Below are 20,120 nucleotides of genomic sequence, written 5' to 3' on the forward strand. Positions count from 1 at the left end.
CCTGGCCATTGCCCTGGGTTCAGCCAAGGCACTCAGTCCGGGCTGGCAGTTGGGATTTGCTGGGCAGGCCATGTTATTGTTGGTCCTTGTGCAACCCGGTGGCTGGGTGGACTCAGATACCATAGGGTGTGTGTGTGTGGGGGGGGTGCTAGTGGAATGGAGTGCCCCATAGGAAGAGAATGGTTCTGTGGTCTTTAAGAACTGCCAAGTGTATCCCAGAGTGAGAAGGTTTTGAATAGGAAAGGAAAAAGAGGGAGCAATTAAGGAATTTTCTGAGTGCCTACTATGTTCCAGGCATTTTCCGTTCATTTCTTTCTTTCATCAGACCCAAACACCCAAAAGGAGGGGACCTTCTTGTTTCCCATTGAGAAAGTCGAACAGTGTTAAAGGAGGTTGAGTCACTTTCTTGGGATCACACTGCACATACAAGGGAGAGCTATGGACTGTTGCTTCTTTTTTTGATTTCCTAAAGACTTCCACTCTTCCAGACTGGAGAGGCTAGGGGGAAATCCAGGAGCAACACGCCTGATGGTACAGTCCCTAGCTCGCTTAGAGAGAGGATTTGCTGCTGGCCCTCTACCCGTGGGAGTCATTGATCCCGCGTTTCTTGCGCCTGGCCCCCAAGAGGCCTGCGCCGCGGCCCACGTAGTCGGGAGAGCAGTGCCCCAGACCAAAGCGGAGCCGCGCGGGAAGCAGCCTAAGGCTCTCGAAACTGTATTCTGGGCCTGTTCTTCTCTGCCCCTCCACCCCCGGTTCCAAAGGCAAAAGGGGAGAATGGAGACCTCCTCACGCATCCGTTGGCTGCGTTTTCTTAGGATAGAGACGGCAGGAAAGGTTTAATTTTCCTTCCAGATGAAACACAGGAAACTGTTCGTAGCTTAGAAACTCCAAACCCCGCGCTCTCCCTTCTCCCTCCCTCCTGCCCCCTCCTCCAGCCTCGCCCACCAGCTCCCACCACCTCCTCTCTCCGTTCTTTTCCTCTTCTAGCCTCTCCCCTCCCTCTGGGTCTCCCGCCTTCCCGGAGCACGCGCTGCCAAGGCCTGGGGCGCCGGGCGGCCAATGGCACGGCGGCAGGACGTGATGTCAGGCGCGGCTGTAGAAAAGGCGCGGAGGCTTGCGCTGGCGCGGACTGCAGAACCGGGGCTGAGCCCGGCGCGCGCTGGGAGAGCGTAGCGCGCGGCTGGGCCGGCGGCCGACGGCTCCTCCTCCCACTCTGCTCCTCCTCCTTTTTCTCCTCCTCCACCTCCTCCGCCGCCTCCTCCTCTTCTTCCTCCTCCTCCTCTTCAATTCTCCCGGTGGCTCGGCTCAGCTCGCAGGCTTCGCAGAGACCCCTACTCCAGTTCGCCTTTGGCTGGGAACACACCCCGAGGGGAAAGAGACATCCAGGCATCTGGGCCGCCCCAGGCACCTGGCTGTTCTAGGGTGAACCCCGACTGCAGCCGCCGCCTCCCGAGGCAGAGTTTGCGCCCCTGATTTGCGCCCTCAGCGCCGGAGCCTAGCGAGCGATGCCCGCAGCGTAAAAGCGCCCGCAGCGGGCGCCGACCTCTGCCCTGGTCTCCCGCCCCCACCTCACCCTCTGCCCTTGTGACCCTGGCTTCGGCGCCGCCGCCCAGGCGCCCCACGATGTAGCTGCCCCCACGCCTCGGCGGGAGGCGTCCTGGCCCGCGGGGGCCCGGGGCCCGGAGCCTGGCCTGGGGGCGCAGCCGAGCTCGGGCGGGGCCGGGGCCGCGGTGGCGATGCACCGGGTCGGTTAACGCCGGGAGCGCCAGGCAGCTGAGGCGAGGGGCAAGCCCTTCCTCGGGGCAGCCGCGTCCCCGGTCCCGCCGCGATGCTGTTCCACAGTCTGTCGGGCCCCGAGGTGCACGGGGTCATCGACGAGATGGACCGCAGGGCCAAGAGCGAGGCTCCTGCCATCAGCTCCGCCATCGACCGCGGCGACACGGAGACGGTAGGCGTGCGGCTGTGGAGTTGGGGCTAGGAGCTGGGACCTGGCGGGGCCGGCCAGCGCCTCTGCTCCCCGAACTTTAGGGAGAGTCCTTCGAGACGCACGGGACCGAGGCTGTGGATCCTCGAATAGGGTGCGAGGCCCCGGGCGCCAGGCTCAGCGGAAAACTAGCCGCTGGGGCGAAGGAGGGCGTCAAGGTTGAAACCCAGATCTGGACCCCGAGGGTGGAGGAGAACGTTGCTCTAGAAGTGGAAGCCCAAGGCCACTCTCTTCTCCCCTCGCCGGGCGCTTGGGTCCTCAGTCCTGATTCTTCATCACTCGGCTGCTGCGGCTGCCACTGGCGCCTCAGGAAAAGGGAGGACTGGTGGGAGCCCTGTGGCTCTAGCTGGTTTGCGTCGCTTTCAGTCTCCTGGCAGTCGGGCTCTCTCCCTAGCTCAATTTCAGGGCCCTGGGATTTCTGGACTAACAATTTTCGTTGATCGCGTCCCGGTGCTCCTAGCTGGCCAAATTTGGCCAGGCAATGGTTCGGAGTTCAGGCTCCGGCCTGGCTTCTGCGGAAGGAGACTCCATTAGGTTCTCTGTACCTGGCTCCGCCGTCCCGGCCCCAAATAGCCTCCCCCGGGGCCAGACTAGTAGACGCTGCCTAGGCAGCGGCTGCAGAGTGACCTTTAGAGACCGAGGAGGTGGGAAGCCTGGCCCAAGCTTCCCTTCTAGAGCGAGAGCCACAGCTCAGTGACCTCCCGATTTCCCCTGAGCAGCCCTTCTTTCTGGATAACCCCCCCGCTCCTCAATTTGGTCAGGAAAAGATTCGGATTGGGCCTGCCTTGCACCCTCTTGGAAGGTAGCCCTATATCCCACTTAACCTTCTCCCAAGACCCAAGCGGGACCCAGCTGGTGGTGTAGTAGAAGAGCCAGAAGTTGCTGGACCTGCCCTAACTGAACCTTTGGTTTAAGGATCCAGGGACTACTGAGGCTTGGGGCCAGGAACCCTGCTGCCTTTCTGAAGAGGAGTGTGTGTGCAGCAAGACTTTTAATACTCACCTTACTTTACCCCTTAGCTCTTTACTGGGGCCCAGCGCTTTTAATAAACAGTTTGAGGAGTTCCCTTGAAGAGCTTGGGGGAAGAGGCCCCTCTAGCCCAATACTTAAAAGCTGCGGGGACATTCCAGGGGCAAGGGCAGGAGGGCACGAATAGGGAGACCTAAGGCCTAAGAACAACTTAGAACTGGAAACTGGAGCTGCGGCTTGGGTCAGTGGTTGCTTGGAGCTGAGCTCTGTAGCTTGGACTTTTAGCTGCTCTGATCCGGCCTGTTAGATGGAGAATTTCGAGGCTAAGCCGGGCCAAGGAAGGAGCTCAGGGCGATTTTCTTGGTGGGAGCACAGCTGTAGGCTGCCGCTTACAGTGTTCTACCTTCTCCTTTGGTAGACCATGCCATCCATCAGCAGTGACCGAGCCGCATTGTGTGCTGGCTGTGGGGGCAAGATCTCTGACAGATACTACCTGCTGGCGGTGGACAAGCAGTGGCACATGCGCTGTCTCAAGTGCTGTGAATGCAAGCTCAACCTGGAGTCAGAACTCACCTGCTTCAGCAAGGATGGCAGCATCTACTGCAAAGAAGACTACTACAGGTAGGTCCTACCCAGACCCCGCTGGCCTTCAGGGACCTGAACCTTCCATTTCCTTTTTTTTTGCTCCCAGTAGAGGTTGCCCTACCCAAGACCCTCATTCTCCAAGCCAGCACCCACCAGATTTGGTAACAGCTTTCTACATTAGCAGTTTGGGGCACTCTTGGAAAGAATTACGAAATATAGGAACAGAAAAGCTGAAGTGACCCTCCTCTCTGAGTTTAGGGCATGTAAAAACTCAGCTTGGGTGTGTGTTGGGGTTGGGGGGGAAGGTCTTCACACTCCTTTCCCTTTTGAAGTTTCTTGACTCAACCAGAAGGGATAGAAGGAAACACCCAAAAACTCTGGCAGCCTGGCTGATGTGAAACCAGGTTGGAGGGAGAGCCAGGATAGTGCAGCAGTTCTGAGTCTTTAGGGGTGGGGTGGTGGGAAAAGTTGGCCCAGGGCTAACGAGTAAGAACCGAGGTCCCTTTTTCTCCTCCCCAGCTTTAGAGTTAGGGTCTATTTATGTATTCTCTCTGTATGTCTCTGTCTCTATTTCTCTCTTTCCCCATCTCTGTTTCTTCCAAATTACAGCAGTGTGTAGGATTCCCAGGTGCTGGTCTGGAGGGCAGGGGCAAAGGTTGAGGAAGGGGTAAGTGAGGGAGTTTCTCCCCATTCTAAGTAAAGTCTTTCCTAAGACTTGCTCAGATTCTGAATAAAGTAGAATTTCTTGTGGGTGTGAAAATAGTCAAGGGAAACTATTTCAGATAGGGCCAGGCCTGGGTTAAAATCTAGTTCCTTCTCTACTAATCCTCAGTCAAGTCCAGGCTGTCCATCTTGAGGAGGGGATCCCCCTCCCCAAGGGCAGCAGCACCCGGAGAACAGGGATATGGGGGGAGATACCCAACCATTTGTCCCCACAGCCCCTCCCTCCATGGTCCCCACAGGCGGTTCTCTGTGCAGCGCTGCGCCCGCTGCCACTTGGGCATCTCGGCCTCGGAGATGGTGATGCGTGCTCGGGACTTGGTTTATCACCTTAATTGCTTCACATGCACTACGTGTAACAAGATGCTGACCACCGGCGACCACTTCGGTATGAAGGACAGCCTGGTCTATTGCCGCTTGCACTTCGAGGCGCTGCTGCAAGGCGAATACCCGGCACACTTCAACCATGCCGACGTGGCGGCGGCAGCAGCGGCAGCCGCAGCGGCTAAGAGTGCAGGATTGGGTGCAGCCGGGGCTAACCCGCTGGGTCTTCCCTACTACAACGGCGTGGGCACTGTGCAGAAAGGGAGGCCGAGAAAGCGCAAGAGTCCGGGCCCCGGGGCGGATCTGGCAGCCTACAATGCCGGTGAGTGCAAGACTGTCTGAAAGCCGTGGCCGCGTCGGGGGAAAGATTTCAGTACGTTGGCTTACAGCGGGTACTCTGGCCCCGGCTTTCCAGGCCCTATGCACCAGGATGCCTGGTAGAAGGAACTTTAGCCCTCTGGTTTCTGGTCGGTTCTCCTTCGACTGAAGCGCTAGGTGAGAATGCAGTAGTTCACTGGTGATCCAGGTGCAGGACCTTGTCGCTGAGAAATTGTATTTTGGAAACGCCTTTGGTTTGCCTAACGCGCTTTGCTGTGCAGAAAGTGCGCGGAAAGAAAGCGAAGCGGCGCCGACACCAAACAGTCTCAGAGTGGCGGCGCGGCTGAGGTAGGGAGACTATCAGAGCTAGGCTGCGAGGGTCCCAAGAGAAAAGGCTGGCTGTGGCCAAGGGCACCGTTGGGTTTGGCTTGCAGCCCGGTCATATGGAATGTCCCCAGGGCGGCAGGCTTAGAGTTGTTACTAGCAAAGGCTATGGGTCCTTCTGTCCAGCGGGATCTGGGGCAGGGGCAGGTCTCCGAGATTTCCCTGCCCCTCGTAGCAAGCAGCTCACGCCGCGGAAGAAGCAGGAGTAAGAGAGTCCTCACAGTGGACTGCAGGGGTCTCAATTCGCATTTCTTTGAAGTGCGGGCCTTTCCAGAGAGGCTCAATCGTGCTCGCTCACCATCCCGGCTCCGGACAGTGGTGGAGGTTCTAAGGCCCCACAACATCTGCCCGAAAGTCCTCAGGGCCCGGGAAGGTTCAGAACTCGCCTGACTTCCGAACTACTTTATTTGCAGTTATTTCCCCTCTTAAGTTTGTAACAACAAAGCTGATGCTGAGATCTTTTTTCTTCCTACTTTTCCCTCTAGTCTGAATCACAAGATGGGGAAGAGTGCAAAACCAAAACAAACCCAAGGCTGTAGAGTGCTTGCGGTGGGGAAGGAAGAAGTCGGGGCCCATAGGATTTTAAAGAGCCTGAACTGCTTAGGGAGGGGAAAATGGGGGACAAGTGGAGTAGGTCCTTTTTCCGTTCCAACGAACTTGCTGGTTAGAGGGTCCTGGGACCGACTGGGGAGGGGGAAACGCAACTCCCGGTTGGGAAAGTGGTGGTTGGTCAACGATGTAAAATTTGTCGAAAGTACTGCTATAGATGCCCTTTCTTAAAGCTTACATCCTCATCACTCAAGCCCGAAAAGAGTAGATCCGGCTCAGGCCGGTTTCTACCCAAACCCAGCGGCCTCTATCAGACGCGTCAGCTCCCCTAAGAAAGCGTGTGGTTCTGCTCCAGGGTACCTGATGTGTGGGGAGTAGTCTGATTTTTTTTTTTTTTTTTTGGACACACAAGGTTAGCACCCGGTTGTGATTGTGCAAAAAGAGTGAGAGGTTTAGAGATTTAATTTTGCTTTTTGTTGCTCAGCCTTATCCTTCCCAGGAGGCAGCGGGAAGACGTGGCTGGTAGCTGGGCTCCGGTGAGGCCCCTCTGCTACTTCATTTTTCTCTTTGGCCCCCACACACTTTCCTGTCCTTCCTTTCTGTACTTTTCTTTCTGCCTCTGTGTTTCTCAGTTTGTCTGTTCCTCTTGTGTGCGTGGGTCTCGGGCCTTGGCCCGCCTGGACTCTCAGTCCTGGGAGGAGCGGCGCTCGGTCCATAGGCGGTGGCTGTGCGGCTCACTTATTCGGGGCTCCCGGGACTAAGTTGGAAAGAGAGGGTCCACAGGCTTCCCCAGATCTGTCTTTTGCCTCCTTCCTCCTCTCCCGGCGATGGTAGGAGAGAAATGGCTGCAGCGTGCGCCGTGGGGCAACTGGGGCTGGAACGCGGGACTCGGTGGGTGAGGCTGTGGGCTGTGTGTGGGGGCAAGTGCGTGTGGAAGGGGAACGCATGCTTCCGACACCAGTTTGCTTGTGTAAGCACCCCGCACCCAGGGGCCAGACATGCGGACACTTTACTCTCGGGGAGACTGTCTTGCCGAAGGAGGTGGAGCTGGGGCGTTTTGTGGGAAGGGGCACAGCCGGGGTCCCGGGGCCCCGAGGCCCTGGTAGGGCGACCTAGGCTTTGGTTAGCCGGATCGGAAAGTCCTTCCGGGGCGGGAGCCGCGGCCGCCCTCCTCCCGCGGCCCCTCTGGTCCTGGCGTGCTGCTCCTGTCTCAGAGGCGGGACACAAATCTCCCCGAACCCGGAGCCGGGCTGCAGGTCGGCCGGGGTGCGCGATCGGTAGCCGGAGCCCGCGAGGGGCCCCGGACGTGCACTTTGCGGCGCGGTTTGCGCGCTGCGGCCGCGGGAGTCGCAAGCATATCCGTTGGCCAGCCCGGCCTCCCCAAGCCCCAGCTTTGTGTGCGTGTGTGTGTGTGTGTGTGTGTGTGTGTGTGTGTGTGTGTGTGTGCCTGGCGGCATAATTACTGATTTGATTCCAATCCATTATTTAGACAATTGAACCTACAGTCTCGTCTTTAGTAAAATGAGGCGAAGTCAGATTTGATTACAGGTTCAGTCCCAGCGACAAGAGCTCGAAACCCGATGGGTTAATAACAGATCACGAGTAAATTATTCATGATTTTACGAGCTCTTTAGCTCCATTGAATCGGCCTAATTGAGAGGAAAAAGGGGGGGGGGGAGAAAGCCCTGGTTCTCCCCCTCCTCTCAGTCCCTCGCTCCTCCCCAGACCCGATCTTGGGGAATCCCCACACGGCCCCGGGCTTTAGGGGTGCGAGTGAGGGGGGTCTGAGCACCGGCGCCTCCTCTGCCGTCTTGGCTCTTACAGCTCCAACCCCAGCCTTCACCGCCCGCAGGGCCTTGGCCTGGCCACCTTGGTCCGCTCCTCAGCTCTTCCTAGCAGGCGCGACTTCCTAGCCAATGGCCGCTTGGAAAAGTCTTATCCTTAGGGTCCTTGTCTCCTTGAGCCCCAGGATTAGTTCTGTCACAATGATTCCCCACCATGTATCCCCCTTATTTCCGGGACTCCCCATTCACCGCCCGCCCCCCGCCCCCGTGTCGCCACTGCTTTCTTCCTCTATTTCCCTACTCCTTTTCCTTGGCTCTGTCCATCTTCCCGCCCCCTCCCCCTTCCATTCTCTAGCTTTCTACCTCTGTCATCTCTGCACACCCCCCCCTCCTGCTCTCCCTCCTCTCGATACCACCTTCCCCCACAGTAGGCCGTGCTCAGGGCACCTCCCTTGGGCCTACAGGGCGCCAGGGTCCCCACGGAGCTCATTAACAGCAGTGAGGCCCAGGTGGGGGCTGGGTAGAGGGATGAGCCCAGAGATTCCCCATGGGGGAGGTCTGCCCCACCCCGGCAGAACTGAGGACTGGGAGAAAGAAGAGGTTCCATTCCCTGAGCGGGTTTAGTGCTGCTAGCTAGCGGGAGTCATGGTCTGATCCCCTTTAAATTCTTCACTCTTGTTGTTCCGGGTGGGAACACTGGTTGGAGGAGGAAGGGGCATCGGATGCTTTGGTACACGTGGATACAAACCCTGTCGTCCCTGGCTTGCAGCTTCAAACTTAGAAGTTAGACCCAAATCCTCTGAGTTTTTCAGAGGCAGTGGCATTTGGGGCAAGGGGAGAGGGAGGTCCCCGGAGAGTGCGTCTCAGGTAGTGTTGTCAGGATAGCTACTTAATTCTGAATTTTGGGCAAAATATTAGAAATGTTCCGAGCAGCATATAAACCTTAGGTAAAGTTTTATGATATTTTGGGCCCATGCAATCTTTGGGACACAGGATAATCAAAAACTATCTGTTGTTTATCAGAAATTCAAATCTAACTGGGCACTATTTGCATTCATTTGCTAGTTTTGACACCTCTATTCCAGGCATGCACTATGGTGAATATTACCTTCCCGGTTTCTTAAAGAGAGGGTGACTTGGGATGAAATAGGAGTTACTGAGGGATCCTGTGTGTCCGCATCAGCTGAGCAGTTACTGACGCCCAAAGTTTCTAACCCCTTCCCAACCAAGAGCCCTCCCCAGGCCCCAGTAAAACCCCTAGGGGTGGGACAGGCTCCCTGAAGAGTCAGCCTTTATCCCTCCTCCCCTGGAAGTCTTCGAGCAGGAAGGGGGGCGGGACTCCAGTGTTGACTCTGAGCTCAGCCTTTACCAGTGTGTGAGAGTGACTTCCTTTCCTTGGCTTTAGTTTTCTCACTTCTAAAATGGGGACAGTGACATATAGAAAGCCAGAGTGTAAGGTGTGCATCTAATGTATGTTGCTATGCTTCTTCAACTCCTTCCCCTTCCAGTAAGAGTCTACCTCCTGTGCTCTCCCTGAGGTGGCCAAACTTCTCCTAACTCCCCTGAACCCCATTTGCTTCTACAAAACTGGGAACAGCTTGCAGGACAGCGCTGAAGATTAAACCAGAAGATGCAGTTCCCAACAGTAGCGGTGCTGGAGGCCCTGAGCCCACACAGTCCTTTGGGGAGGGAGAATTGATGGAAGCTGTCAGTCAGCAACTTCTGGGTGCTAGTGCTAAGGGTTTTCCTTAGCGGGTGCTTGGGAAACAAGAGTGCAGGTCTGCAACAAACCTGTCAGAGGCTCAGAGCTTGTGGGCTTCCCTTTGCGAGCCACAGTCTCAACATCTGTAAAAGAGTTGCTTTGTGTCCAGCAGCTGTGGCCTTGCAAAGAAAGCCTTTTAGGGGCCAGCAAGCCAGCTCAGTGGGTCAAAGGGCTTGCTGCCAATTCTGTAGAACCTGAGTTCAACCCCCAGAACCCCCCCCCACACACAAAATAAATACACATATAAGAGAAAGAGAAAGCCTTTTAGTGCAGCATATGAAATCCCAAAAGCTATCAACAAGTCTCCGCTGATGCTCTTCCCATTACTCTTGCAACAGGATGATTTCTGGGTGTTTTGTTTTGTTTTCCAAGATTGGTGTTTGAATCCACTGTTTCCCAGGCAGGTCATATTTTCAGAGAGCTTCATTTTCTCCATATCGAAAATGGGGACATTATCCCCATTTAACGTTGTGTGTGCACACAACTGGGTTCCCAGACTAGATGTGTTTGTCAGTGGTCGGTGAGGGTGTGGACTCAGAACTGGCGGACCAGGCAGAGTCAGGAAATTCACCTGCTGCTTCTGCGTCCCTTTCCCAGCGTTGAGCTGTAACGAGAACGATGCGGAACACCTGGATCGTGACCAGCCCTACCCCAGCAGCCAAAAGACAAAGCGCATGCGCACCTCCTTCAAGCACCACCAGCTTCGGACAATGAAGTCTTACTTTGCAATTAACCACAATCCCGATGCCAAGGACTTGAAGCAGCTCGCGCAAAAGACCGGTCTCACCAAGAGAGTTCTCCAGGTCAGCTGGGCCGGGGTGGGGGCATCTGCAGCTGCCAGAGCCCGAGGCAGAGCCTCGCACCCAGCAGACTTTAGAAGAACCTTCTTCCTGTTTGCCTTCAGCCTTCTTTTCCTACCTTGGTAGTCTGTCTTAGAATATCAGCCTTTTTGCTTGCCGTCCCATATTCCCTATTTTCATCCTCTTTTTTTCTCTGTGTGGCCCTCTGTCTCCATACTTGCTTTATTTGTTTATTTATGATTGTAAACCATTCTTAGTTACCATCTATTACTCAAAGTTCTCCAACTTGCTCATGTTTTAAGAGTTTCAAGTATTTCCGATGAATCCAGAGCCCTCCTTTGTCCCCCCCAAGAGACGGTTAGCGCCTCAAGTCGCTCCTCTCTTTCTTTTTGCCTCTGTTCATTCTTTTCTTTATTGGGTTTTCTTCTGGCAGCTCTAATTTGTCTTCTGGGTTGTTGTTGTTTACTTGTTTGTTTTATGTGTCTGTCTCTCAGACATTCCAGGAAGCAAGATTTGGTGGTGGTGTGGTGTGCCTGTAGACCTGCTGGGTGGACTGGCTTGTCAATGGCCTTTGAGGATGGGGAGAAGTGACTTGGTGCTTATGGGTCCAATGGAATCGGGCTTACATAAGGGCACTTTTTTGCTAGACAGGATCTGGAACTTTCATGGGATTTCCACACCCCTAAAGATGTTGAGAACTCTAGCCTGGGGCCCAAACTTGTGGTGCCATGTTGGAACAACAAATTTCAAGTCTTCTGCTCTTCTGAAACTCATCCCCAGAGCTAGCCAAACCTCTTAAGTCTCCTGAACCTCAGTTCATTCTATGTCAAATGCACACAAGAAGCCACCCACCCATACCACAGGTGGGAGGTGCTGCTGAGGTGTTGTGGGTGACAACTGAATTAACATGCTCTATGCTCAATGGATGCTAGCTAAAAATAACATTAAGTTCGTTATGTGGTCAACTCTGTGAACAGTTCTGGCTGTTAGATCTATTTCCCCATGATACAAGGCAGACCCCCCTCCCCCCAAGAGAGTTCAACCAAAACCCCAAACAAACAAAAATCTGAGAGACTATGTAACCTGAATGTGGTGTCACAGTGAGGACAGGTCCTGGGATTGGAGTCCAGGCCATGGGGTGATCCACCCTTCAGCCTCAGGTCCTGGGATTGAAAGCTGAGAGGCTGACAAGTCAGAAAAGTTTCAGTGAATCTGGCAGAAAGGAAAACAAAATGAAACAAAACTTGTGAGGTGGTGGTGGTAGTGGTGGGCTGTGATTGTGATCTGTGCTGTAGGAGCACAGATCTCAGTGATCTGTGGCTCATGATAGAGCCTAGAGCTCAGCACACCTTCAGCTTTGGGCTCCAGGACTAGGCGGTGTAGTAAGGGAGCTGCAGAAATTTCAAAGGCATACTGCTACTCTCCAAGTCCCCTCACTGTTTGGGCTGTGTTTGGGCCTTTTGTTCCCCAGGCCTGGACTCTGGGGACTCCTGTTGCTCACAGCAGTCACGGTTCACGTTCCCTTGATCATTTCCTTCAGACTTTTTGGTCTTGGGGCTAGGACAGGGACCCTCCTTGGACACCTCTTGCTGCTCCCCTCCACGTGTCCTCTCTCCTTTAGTTCAGGGTCAGCCTGAACTAAGGACCCAAGACTTTTCTCTGGTTAGTAATTTCACTCTCTTTCCAGATTCTTTCTGGGGTAGTGGGAAATAGGGAAGATCTGGAGTTCAGAAAAACATGGACTCAGAAAGACCCCTTGGTTTATTTCACCTGCTGTGTGTCTTGGACAAATCAGTTACCTTCTCTGAGCCATAGCTTTTTCATCTGTAAAAAGGTCACCAAGTAGGGAACATCTCTCTTCCAGCTGTCTAGACTAAATGAAAGTTCACAGTTCAGTTTTAATACAGAGGAGTCTGATCATGCTGGCCTTTGGAGGCCGGAGGCGGGGTTCCCTGGCTTTGGAATTCACAGCTTAGCTGTCTCTTACTCTCTATCTCCTGGCACTAGGTGCTAGGGCAATTGGATGAACTGGCCGTGAAGCAATTCACCTGTTGGATACAGAAGGACAAGGACACAGTCAGTTTCCCCTGAGTGTAATAGTGTGGTATGTGGGGAAGGACACCAGGCACTCCATGTCAAGCATTAGGACTCCCCCTCTACACAGTGCAGATGAGCACATGATGGTCCCCAAAGCCACACTTTGCTGGTGACTGTCCAGCCAACCACAGAGTATCCTCTCCTCTGAGCTACCCAGGCTCACTCAGGGCCTGCAGGTTGGGGGAAGGTCTGTCTTCCTTCTAGGCCTCTCTCCATCTCCTGCATCCTTTCTGTTTCCTAAGAGCCTAACTGGTCATGACTGCAAAGCACCTTTCTGGCTGTGCATCTATGTCTCCTTCATCTTTTCTTTTCTTTTTTTTTTTTTTTTGGTTTTTCGAGACAGGGTTTCTCTGTGTAGCTTTGCGCCTTTCCTGGGACTCACTTGGTAGCCCAGGCTGGCCTCGAACTCACAGAGATCCGCCTGGCTCTGCCTCCCGAGTGCTGGGATTAAAGACGTGCGCCACCACCGCCCGGCCCTCCTTCATCTTTTCTTGTCTGTTTACAGTTGAGATTTTAAGACTTAGCAAGATGAAGTGACTTGCTGTGGGATACAGAACCTAGGTACTGGCAGGGCAGAACTTGCTCCCCGTCACCCTGACTGTCAATGGGATCTGGGCTGGGGGTGATTTGAGATGAGACAACTGGTGACTAGCTCTGGGAGGTGATAGGCTGGTTCAGATCTCTCCCCACCCCCAGGGTTACCTGCTGTGGGGTTTAGTACTTTATTTCTTCCTCACTGACTCTGACCTGTGAATCTGTAATCTGAAAAATAGCTTACACATGGGAGAATCCATTTAAAAGAACATTTTATGTGCCAATGGCTCAAAACCATTTTTCCAATCACTAGTTAGTTGTCTTTAGTGCAGGAGAGAATTCTGAGGGGTGCAGTAAGAACATGTATGGGGGGATCTGAGCTGGTTCAGGAAGTGGTGAAAGCTCCCCTGAAGAGATGGTGCTTTGTCTCTTTGAGCCTCTGGTTCCCATTTACAAAATGGTCATCGTCCTGTCTGGCATTGGACAACTTTAGGATAGATGCAGACACACTTGGAGGGAGTTTCACAGGTGACTTGTCTTGAATCTTTTGTTTCATTTCTTACAGTCACAGGGATCCACATCAGGATCTTGTACATGCTAGGCAAGTACTCTACCACTGAGCTATGAAGGAGAGGCCACCTCAGCCCAGAAAGGTGGAGAAATTCCCCAAAGCCTCACAGCAATTCAGTGACAGACTGAGGCTACAGCTAAGAGCTCTTGAGTTCTATCCAATGCTCATTGGTTTTAGTTCCTTGAAGAAACCTTTTTTTTTTAAGTTTACAAAATAATAGAACTACCATTCAAATCCATATGACAAATATGGGATCAGTGCCGCTGTGGAAACACAGGCCAGCGATTCATCATTCTGAGGCTATGTGGTCAGGGCAGAGGATGGAGCTTAAAGGGATCCACATCTTAGTTCTGCCTCTTCCTGGCTGTGCCTTAGTCCCCTCACCTGTAAACTGGCACTAATAGTTCAAGCTTACCTCACAGGATTATTACAAGGACCATGAGTGAAGACAGAGCACTTAGAGAGCTTTGCTCAGACAATGTCTGGCTTTATTACAGAGTAAGAATGCCCACCATTATCATCTTCATGAACTGTAACACCAGAGGCTGTAATCAGGTTGCTATTTGTTTCCAAAGCATGCTTTTTTTTTTTAAATGAGACATAATCTAGTTCAGATTGGCCTTGAACATGATATATAGCTAGAATGACCTTGAACTCCTGGTCCCTCCTTCCTCTACCTGTAGGCATGTGATACCTCATCTTGTTTATGCTGTGCTGGGGATCAAGCTCAGGTTTAATGCATGCTAGGCAAGTACTCTGTAGACTGAGCTAGGTCCCCAGATTTTGGGGATGTCCTTTCTTATTTTGTAGCTCAGGCTGGCTTGGCACTCACTCTAGAGCCCCTAGACTGGCATCAAACTCATGGCAATCCTCTTTACTCAGCTTCCTGCGTGCTAAGAGGCTGTAATTCTTCATCCCTTCTCTTTTGTTTTAAGACATTTTCTTCAGAGCTTGGTTGAGTGGCTGTGTCATGCTCCCCCAGCCTACCTGGTCGACACTGGATGCAACCATTGATGTGCTAAGAAATGTCATGGTATCTTTGGGTATGAGGCTTCACCTTTTGGATGAATTCCTTAGTGTTCCAGGATATTTGCTGGGGGTGTCCAGTGGGTCTCTTTTTGTCATCCAGGCTGTCCTGGAACTCATGATCTTGAAGTCCCCTCGCTTTTGCCTCCCAAGCACTGGGATTGCAGGCAGACGTCATCACGCCTGTCTCCCCCAGCCTTTGTGGTAAAAGCAATCCAGGGAAGGAGGTTAATGAGCAGAAAACAGCTCCTCCAACAGTTGGAGCCTGGACAAGGGGCACACACCACAATGGTGTATCATCACTCTCCTCGGACTTCTCAGGATCCATTCTGTGCCAGGCTGAGGCACTCATTCTCGGTGGTATTAGTTGTGTCCTGAACTTGGCCTTGCTGTCTCCAGAGTGTAACCCCAGAGCTACTGTGTGTAGAGTGGAGCTTGAGGCAGCTGACCAGCTAGGGCTCTGGCTTTAGGAAGATGGGTAGGTGGAGCAAATCATTTGTCCTGCTCACAGCTGCCTTGAGATCCCAGCCCATCCAAACCCTAAGAAGTCACAGAGATGCGGCCTGTTCCAACTCTCTTTCTGTACAAGAAGGAAACTGAGGCAGGCCCAGAGGAAAGGGACTAGCTGAAGTTCACTTGGGTGGTCAATGGCAGAGCCAGGCCTGGAATGCTCTTTCTACTGCCCAAGTTGCTTCATCCATCCATCCATCCATCCATCCATCCATCCATCCATCCATCCATCCATCCATTCACTTGCTGTCCTACTCAAGGTCACATGGTAGGGAAAGCATGGACTTTTTTTAGGGCAAATAGTCCTGCTTTCAATCAACGTAGCCACTGTATGATCATAGGTAAGTAACTTTTAAATCTATAAAATGGGACTAGTAATAGAAACCACATGCCTGGCTTGTCTCAGGCTTTAACTAGGGAGGGTACAGGATGGCAAGGTGCTAACACAAGTAATGTTAGCATCATCATTTCTCATGCGAGCCCCAGCAGCAGCATTTAATCTTCATTTTCTCTGTCATAGACTTAGGGTTGGACAGGGTCCCTGTCCTCAACGTTCTTTGGGGAGGGGACTTTTTGAAATGCCTACAGCTGGATTTTGGTGAAGCCCCACCCGGAGTAGCCAGGTTTAGAGTTGATTTTAGATTTCCACTGAGCAGATTCCTAGTGCCTGGGATCCTGTAAAGCCGAGAAGGCAGCTGTGAAGATGGTGTCATTGTTTACACATGAGCTGTTGGGGCAACGCCTGGGAAATAGGGAGCAGGCGGCAGCTGAGGGCTTCCAGCCTTCCCAAGGTCCTGGAACCCCTGAGGATGAACCGTGAACCCACTCCCAGGACCCAAAGGGCTCCACTCCAGCCCCCACCCACATGTGCAGGCCAGGACAGTGGCTAGCCTTTCTCATTGCTTGACCTTCATGTGACTGTGAGGAAGTCTCTCTTAGGCCTGTCTCCATCCATTCCCCAGCTTCCCCCTAGACCACACGAACAGTCTCCTACTGAAGACTCTCGAGAGCCAGCAGGGCAGGACCTGAGTAGATGGGCAATGTTGAGGGTGGTCTTTGAAGCCTCGCACTGATCTGCTAGCCCCCCCACCCAAAGGATTGATAAGCTTCCTTTGGGCAGACAGCTGAGAAATGTGCTTTCTCCTTGAGGGGAATCCGTTCTAGGGAGCCAGCTTTGTTCCCCACTTCATGGGGAACATCTCTCTCCTTCCTGCCAGACGGAGCTGCTAATTGAGCCTGAATTGTGTCAGGATGTCTGAGGGGGACTTGAGGCCACAGGCTTCTTGCTGCTGGGGTGGTCCTGAGGGTGAAGTCAGGAGCTGGCTCATCCCACCCCTGCCAGAGACACTGGGAAGACAGGCAGAGGCAGACACATCTGGAAACACGCAACTGGACAGCCTGGAGCCTTCAGAACCCCCAAGGCCCTTTGTTTTATGGGGAAGCATCTGGCCAGGGGTTCTCTTATGCAGAAGGAAGTGAAGGGGCCCTGCCTTTTGGACTTTTTTCCTTTGGGAGGAATAACTACCCTAATCCCCAGTAGTGGCCTGGATTTCCTGCAACTCCTCCTTAGCACGGCATGGGCCCCTGGGTACCTCAGGGTCTCTGCATTGCTGTGGTCAGAGGGTTGGTGAGAATGTAGGTGAGTTTTGTGGGCATCTATGCATGTACAGGTGTGTGTGTGTGTGTGTGTGTGTGTGTGTGTGTGTGTGTGAGATGTACTCTAGAAAAAGTGAAAGTAAACCTTCAGTCTGTCTTCCTGGTATTCTCTGCATTCCAGGGCTTCTCCTGCTGAGAGCAAGTGGGGTTCTGGCCACCTTTTCCCTAGTTATTCACTATTGTTTCATTTCCATGTTCTTCGTGCCATTTTAGTATTTATGAAGACTGACCGTGAAACACTTAAAAAACAATGTACTCATATGAACGTGTGGGACATACTGTCCACCTCCAGTCTTTCAATTTTATATGGCTCAGTCTGGTTTGTGTTTTCAATGACAGATGGGACAAGAGCCACGTATTTAAAGAGTTTTCGTGGTTACATTGAAAAGTACAAGGAAACTGATAAAATGAATTTTAGTATTTATTGTTTAATCCAATATGTCCAAAATAGTTTATCTCAATATGAAATCAATATTCTTTTCCCTTTTTTCTTTGTTTCTAGCTTGCTTGCTAAGTCTCAAGTCTCTTGCATGCTATCCTTTCTGCACTGGCCACATTCGCCTGGTGGCATTTTAAGGTTTCAGTCTCAGTACCATGACAAGGGGCTCAGCTCAGAAATGCCCTGGAAGGAAGAGCGACCCAATCATAGCCACCAGGGAAAATAAAATTTAATTTTATTTTGCAAGCAGAAAATGTGGCCGGGACATTCTAGACCTCGGGAGTGGGGGGTCGGGGGTGGGGGACGGGGTCGGGGGAGGGCAGTAGAGTTGAGCAGCCCAGAGCTGCTTTCCCAGTCCCTCCTGCCTTCCCCTAACCAGTCCTGCTCTGTGGGCCCACACAGGTCTGGTTTCAGAATGCCCGGGCCAAGTTCAGACGCAACCTTTTACGGCAGGAAAACACGGGCGTGGACAAGACTTCGGATGCCACACTGCAGACAGGGACGCCATCGGGGCCCGCCTCGGAGCTGTCCAATGCCTCGCTCAGCCCCTCCAGCACCCCCACCACCCTGACAGACTTGACTAGCCCCACCCTGCCGACTGTGACGTCAGTCTTAACTTCTGTGCCTGGCAACCTGGAGGGCCACGAGCCCCACAGCCCTTCACAAACGACTCTTACCAACCTTTTCTAATGACTCGCCACCCCCTTCTCCCCAAGGCCCTACGATTTCTTTAAAAAAGAAATTATCTCTAGTTGAATTCCAAGTGTATTTTAAAAATAGAGGCTTTGAGCAACTAACTAACCACGTTTTAGGATCTCGCCTGGAAACAGAGGGAAAAAAAAAAGAATTGTGCGTCGGGCTAACACATCGGTGTGTGCTGAGGAATTACTTGGGAGATATATGTGCAACACAACATTTGTGTCCCTGTACAGTTTTGTGGACTGAGCGAGGAAAACAACAAATAATTTAAGTTGGCTGAGAGCTTCCGTATTTTCAAAGACTGCCACGTGCCTTAGGAATACTGTTTTATCTTCATACTTTGGATGAATTGTTCGGGTTTTTTTTCTCTCCCTCTTTTTCTCTCTGTATATTTATGACCAGAGCAAAATGTAAAAAAGGAAAAAAAAAACCAACAAAAAAAGTTTGTTACTTTGAATAGCCCTAAAAAGAAAAAGAAAAAAAATAAGGAAAAAAAATCAACCCCCTTCAACAGTCGCTTTCTTGTTTTAGAATTTTAAGGTGGAAGTCTGTTCGGATATCAGAATTTGTAAAATCTAACCAGTAATAAAATCACTTATGGAAAAGACTTGGTGCTGGTACTATTTTGTGAATGAGGATGGAGAGCTTTTCTGAAGCCTAGACCAATTCCAGGGTCTTCACCTCCCTAATGTTCTTGGCATCCTTTCTCTGTGTCAAGGTTTGGACTGGTTGACGGCACTGCAAAGACATTCTGGTCTTATACTTAAAGACAATATCAGAGAGAGACAAGCCATCCATCATGCTAATGCTGTGATCTGAGAGAGGGGGTGGAGAGAGAGAGAGAGAGACTGTTAACATCCACATATTCATTCATTCATTCATTCATTCAATCATTCTATCTGTAGGCACTAGAAGTCAGAGGCCCATGCACCTGTCTCCTGCCTCTGGCAGGGATGAGAATGTACTCAGTGCTGTGGGAGACCTCTTGAAAATGTGCAGCTTTCCCCTGGGAGAAGTCTATGCCGTCATTCAAAGGCAACCTAAGTCCCAATGCTCCTAATCTCTGTCTGTCTCTCTCTCTCTCTCGATCTCTCTGTCTCTGTCTCTCTCCTCCCTCTTCTTACACAGATTTTTTTTTAATTTCCCCAAGAGTTGGAACTGGAGAGATGTCCCAGTGGTTAAGAGCACTGGCTGCTCTCATAGATGACCAGCATTTGCTTCCCAGCACCCACATCAGACAGTTAACAATCTCCTGTAACTCCAGCTCCAGGGAATCCAATGCTTCTGGCCTCCCTGGGAACCCGCCCTCATATGAACATATTTACACTCACATACACATCCATGTAATTTAAAAATAGTAAAGAGGCTGGAGAGATGGCTCAGTGGTTTGAGTACTTGCTGCTTTTGCAGAGAACCTGGATTTGGTTCCCAGCACCACGTGGTGGCTCACAACCATCTGTAACTCCAGTTCTCATGGATCTGATGCCCTCTTCTAACCCCAGTCAGCACCAGGCACGTATGTGGTTCAGACAGAGATGGATGCAAAACAAAAAATAAAATGATTAAATCTAATAAAAATTAAAAAAATAACATCTTCACTCAGGAAGCAGAAGCAGGTAGATCTCTGAGTTCGAGGACAACCTGGTCTACAGAGTGAGTACCAGGACAGCCAGGGCTACACAGAAAAACCCTGTCTCAAAAAACAAAACAAAACAAAAAACTCACAAAAACAAAAACAAAAAAAAAACATCTTTACAAAAGCAAACAAATTTAGTTTTTCTACAATAGCTTTAGGGAACTTAAAAAACCCAGAGAAGAGACACCCAAAAGGACCAAGGTTTGGAGCCAGATCAAACAAGCCTAGGATCTGGACCACTGAGCCATGTGAACTGAGGGAAGCTTCTCCACCTCTTTGGGTCTCAGTTTCTTCTGCTGTAAAATACAAAGTATGGCTCTTGGATGGTGGTTGAGGAAGAGCGGAGTAAGGTGTGGTCACGGCCCAGCAGGGGGTGTGGCTGTGGTGAGTTCTGAGTTTAGTACCTTTTATTGAATGCCAGGTGGCAGGAGAGGAGGTGGGCAGCGGGGATGAATGTGTGCAGCCAGGTGCTGCCTGTGACTGCAGAACACGTGTGTGCGGTGGAGCAGATGAGCATTTCCAAGGCTCATTCCTCTTTCCGACTCTCTGGATGTCAGCAGTCACATCATTGCCTCAATAGCCCACTAGCTGGAACACCCAGAGGTTTTTGTAGCAGGGAAAGACTGAGCAAGTCTGGGGGCTTTCTCTTTCCTCCTTCTGCCGTCATGGTGGAAAGAGCAGAGGGAGGAGGCAGCGATGGCCAAGTGCTAGAAGCCTGGGCTGAGCTTTTTGGATACATGTTTTAAAAACCAAAGGCATGAAACCCTGCCTCA

At 52.0% G+C, this 20,120-nt stretch overlaps 1 protein-coding gene and 1 long non-coding RNA gene across 4 annotated transcripts; one reads left to right on the forward strand and one right to left on the reverse strand.

Moving 5' to 3' along the window:
* The first annotated feature begins 1,828 nt into the window (after positions 1-1,828).
* On the forward strand, positions 1,829-18,318 carry Lhx2 (LIM homeobox 2). Of its 3 annotated transcripts, none has more exons than XM_059260215.1 (5): positions 1,829-1,948; positions 3,372-3,574; positions 4,477-4,904; positions 9,977-10,182; positions 17,415-18,318. In XM_059260215.1, the coding sequence occupies exons 1-5, from the start codon at positions 1,829-1,831 to the stop codon at positions 17,700-17,702; spliced, it is 1,245 nt and encodes a 414-aa protein (XP_059116198.1). In that variant the 3' UTR covers positions 17,703-18,318. The 3 variants fall into 3 exon arrangements, with proteins under 3 accessions (XP_059116198.1, XP_059116199.1, XP_059116200.1); XM_059260216.1 differs by having other exon boundaries at positions 4,501-4,904; XM_059260217.1 differs by lacking the exons at positions 1,829-1,948; positions 3,372-3,574 and having other exon boundaries at positions 4,687-4,908.
* On the reverse strand, positions 11,926-14,591 carry LOC131908992 (uncharacterized). Its single transcript, XR_009378717.1, has 2 exons — positions 14,369-14,591; positions 11,926-12,227 (listed from the first exon to the last, which is right to left on the reverse strand). It is a non-coding gene; the product is annotated as an uncharacterized LOC131908992 (long non-coding RNA).
* Positions 18,319-20,120: the final 1,802 nt, after the last annotated feature.

This window comes from Peromyscus eremicus, chromosome 4 (assembly GCF_949786415.1).
Source record: "Peromyscus eremicus chromosome 4, PerEre_H2_v1, whole genome shotgun sequence".
Classification (NCBI taxonomy): Eukaryota; Metazoa; Chordata; class Mammalia; order Rodentia; family Cricetidae; genus Peromyscus; species Peromyscus eremicus.

Bases quoted from the DNA above. Each gene is read 5' to 3' on its own strand.
- Lhx2 (XM_059260215.1), top strand. From the start codon at position 1,829: ATGCTGTTCCACAGTCTGTCGGGCCCCGAGGTGCACGGGGTCATCGAC. The intron at 4,905-9,976 runs GTGAGTGCAAGA...TCCCTTTCCCAG, and splicing joins TCTGGCAGCCTACAATGCCG to CGTTGAGCTGTAACGAGAAC. The intron at 10,183-17,414 runs GTCAGCTGGGCC...GGGCCCACACAG, and splicing joins TCACCAAGAGAGTTCTCCAG to GTCTGGTTTCAGAATGCCCG.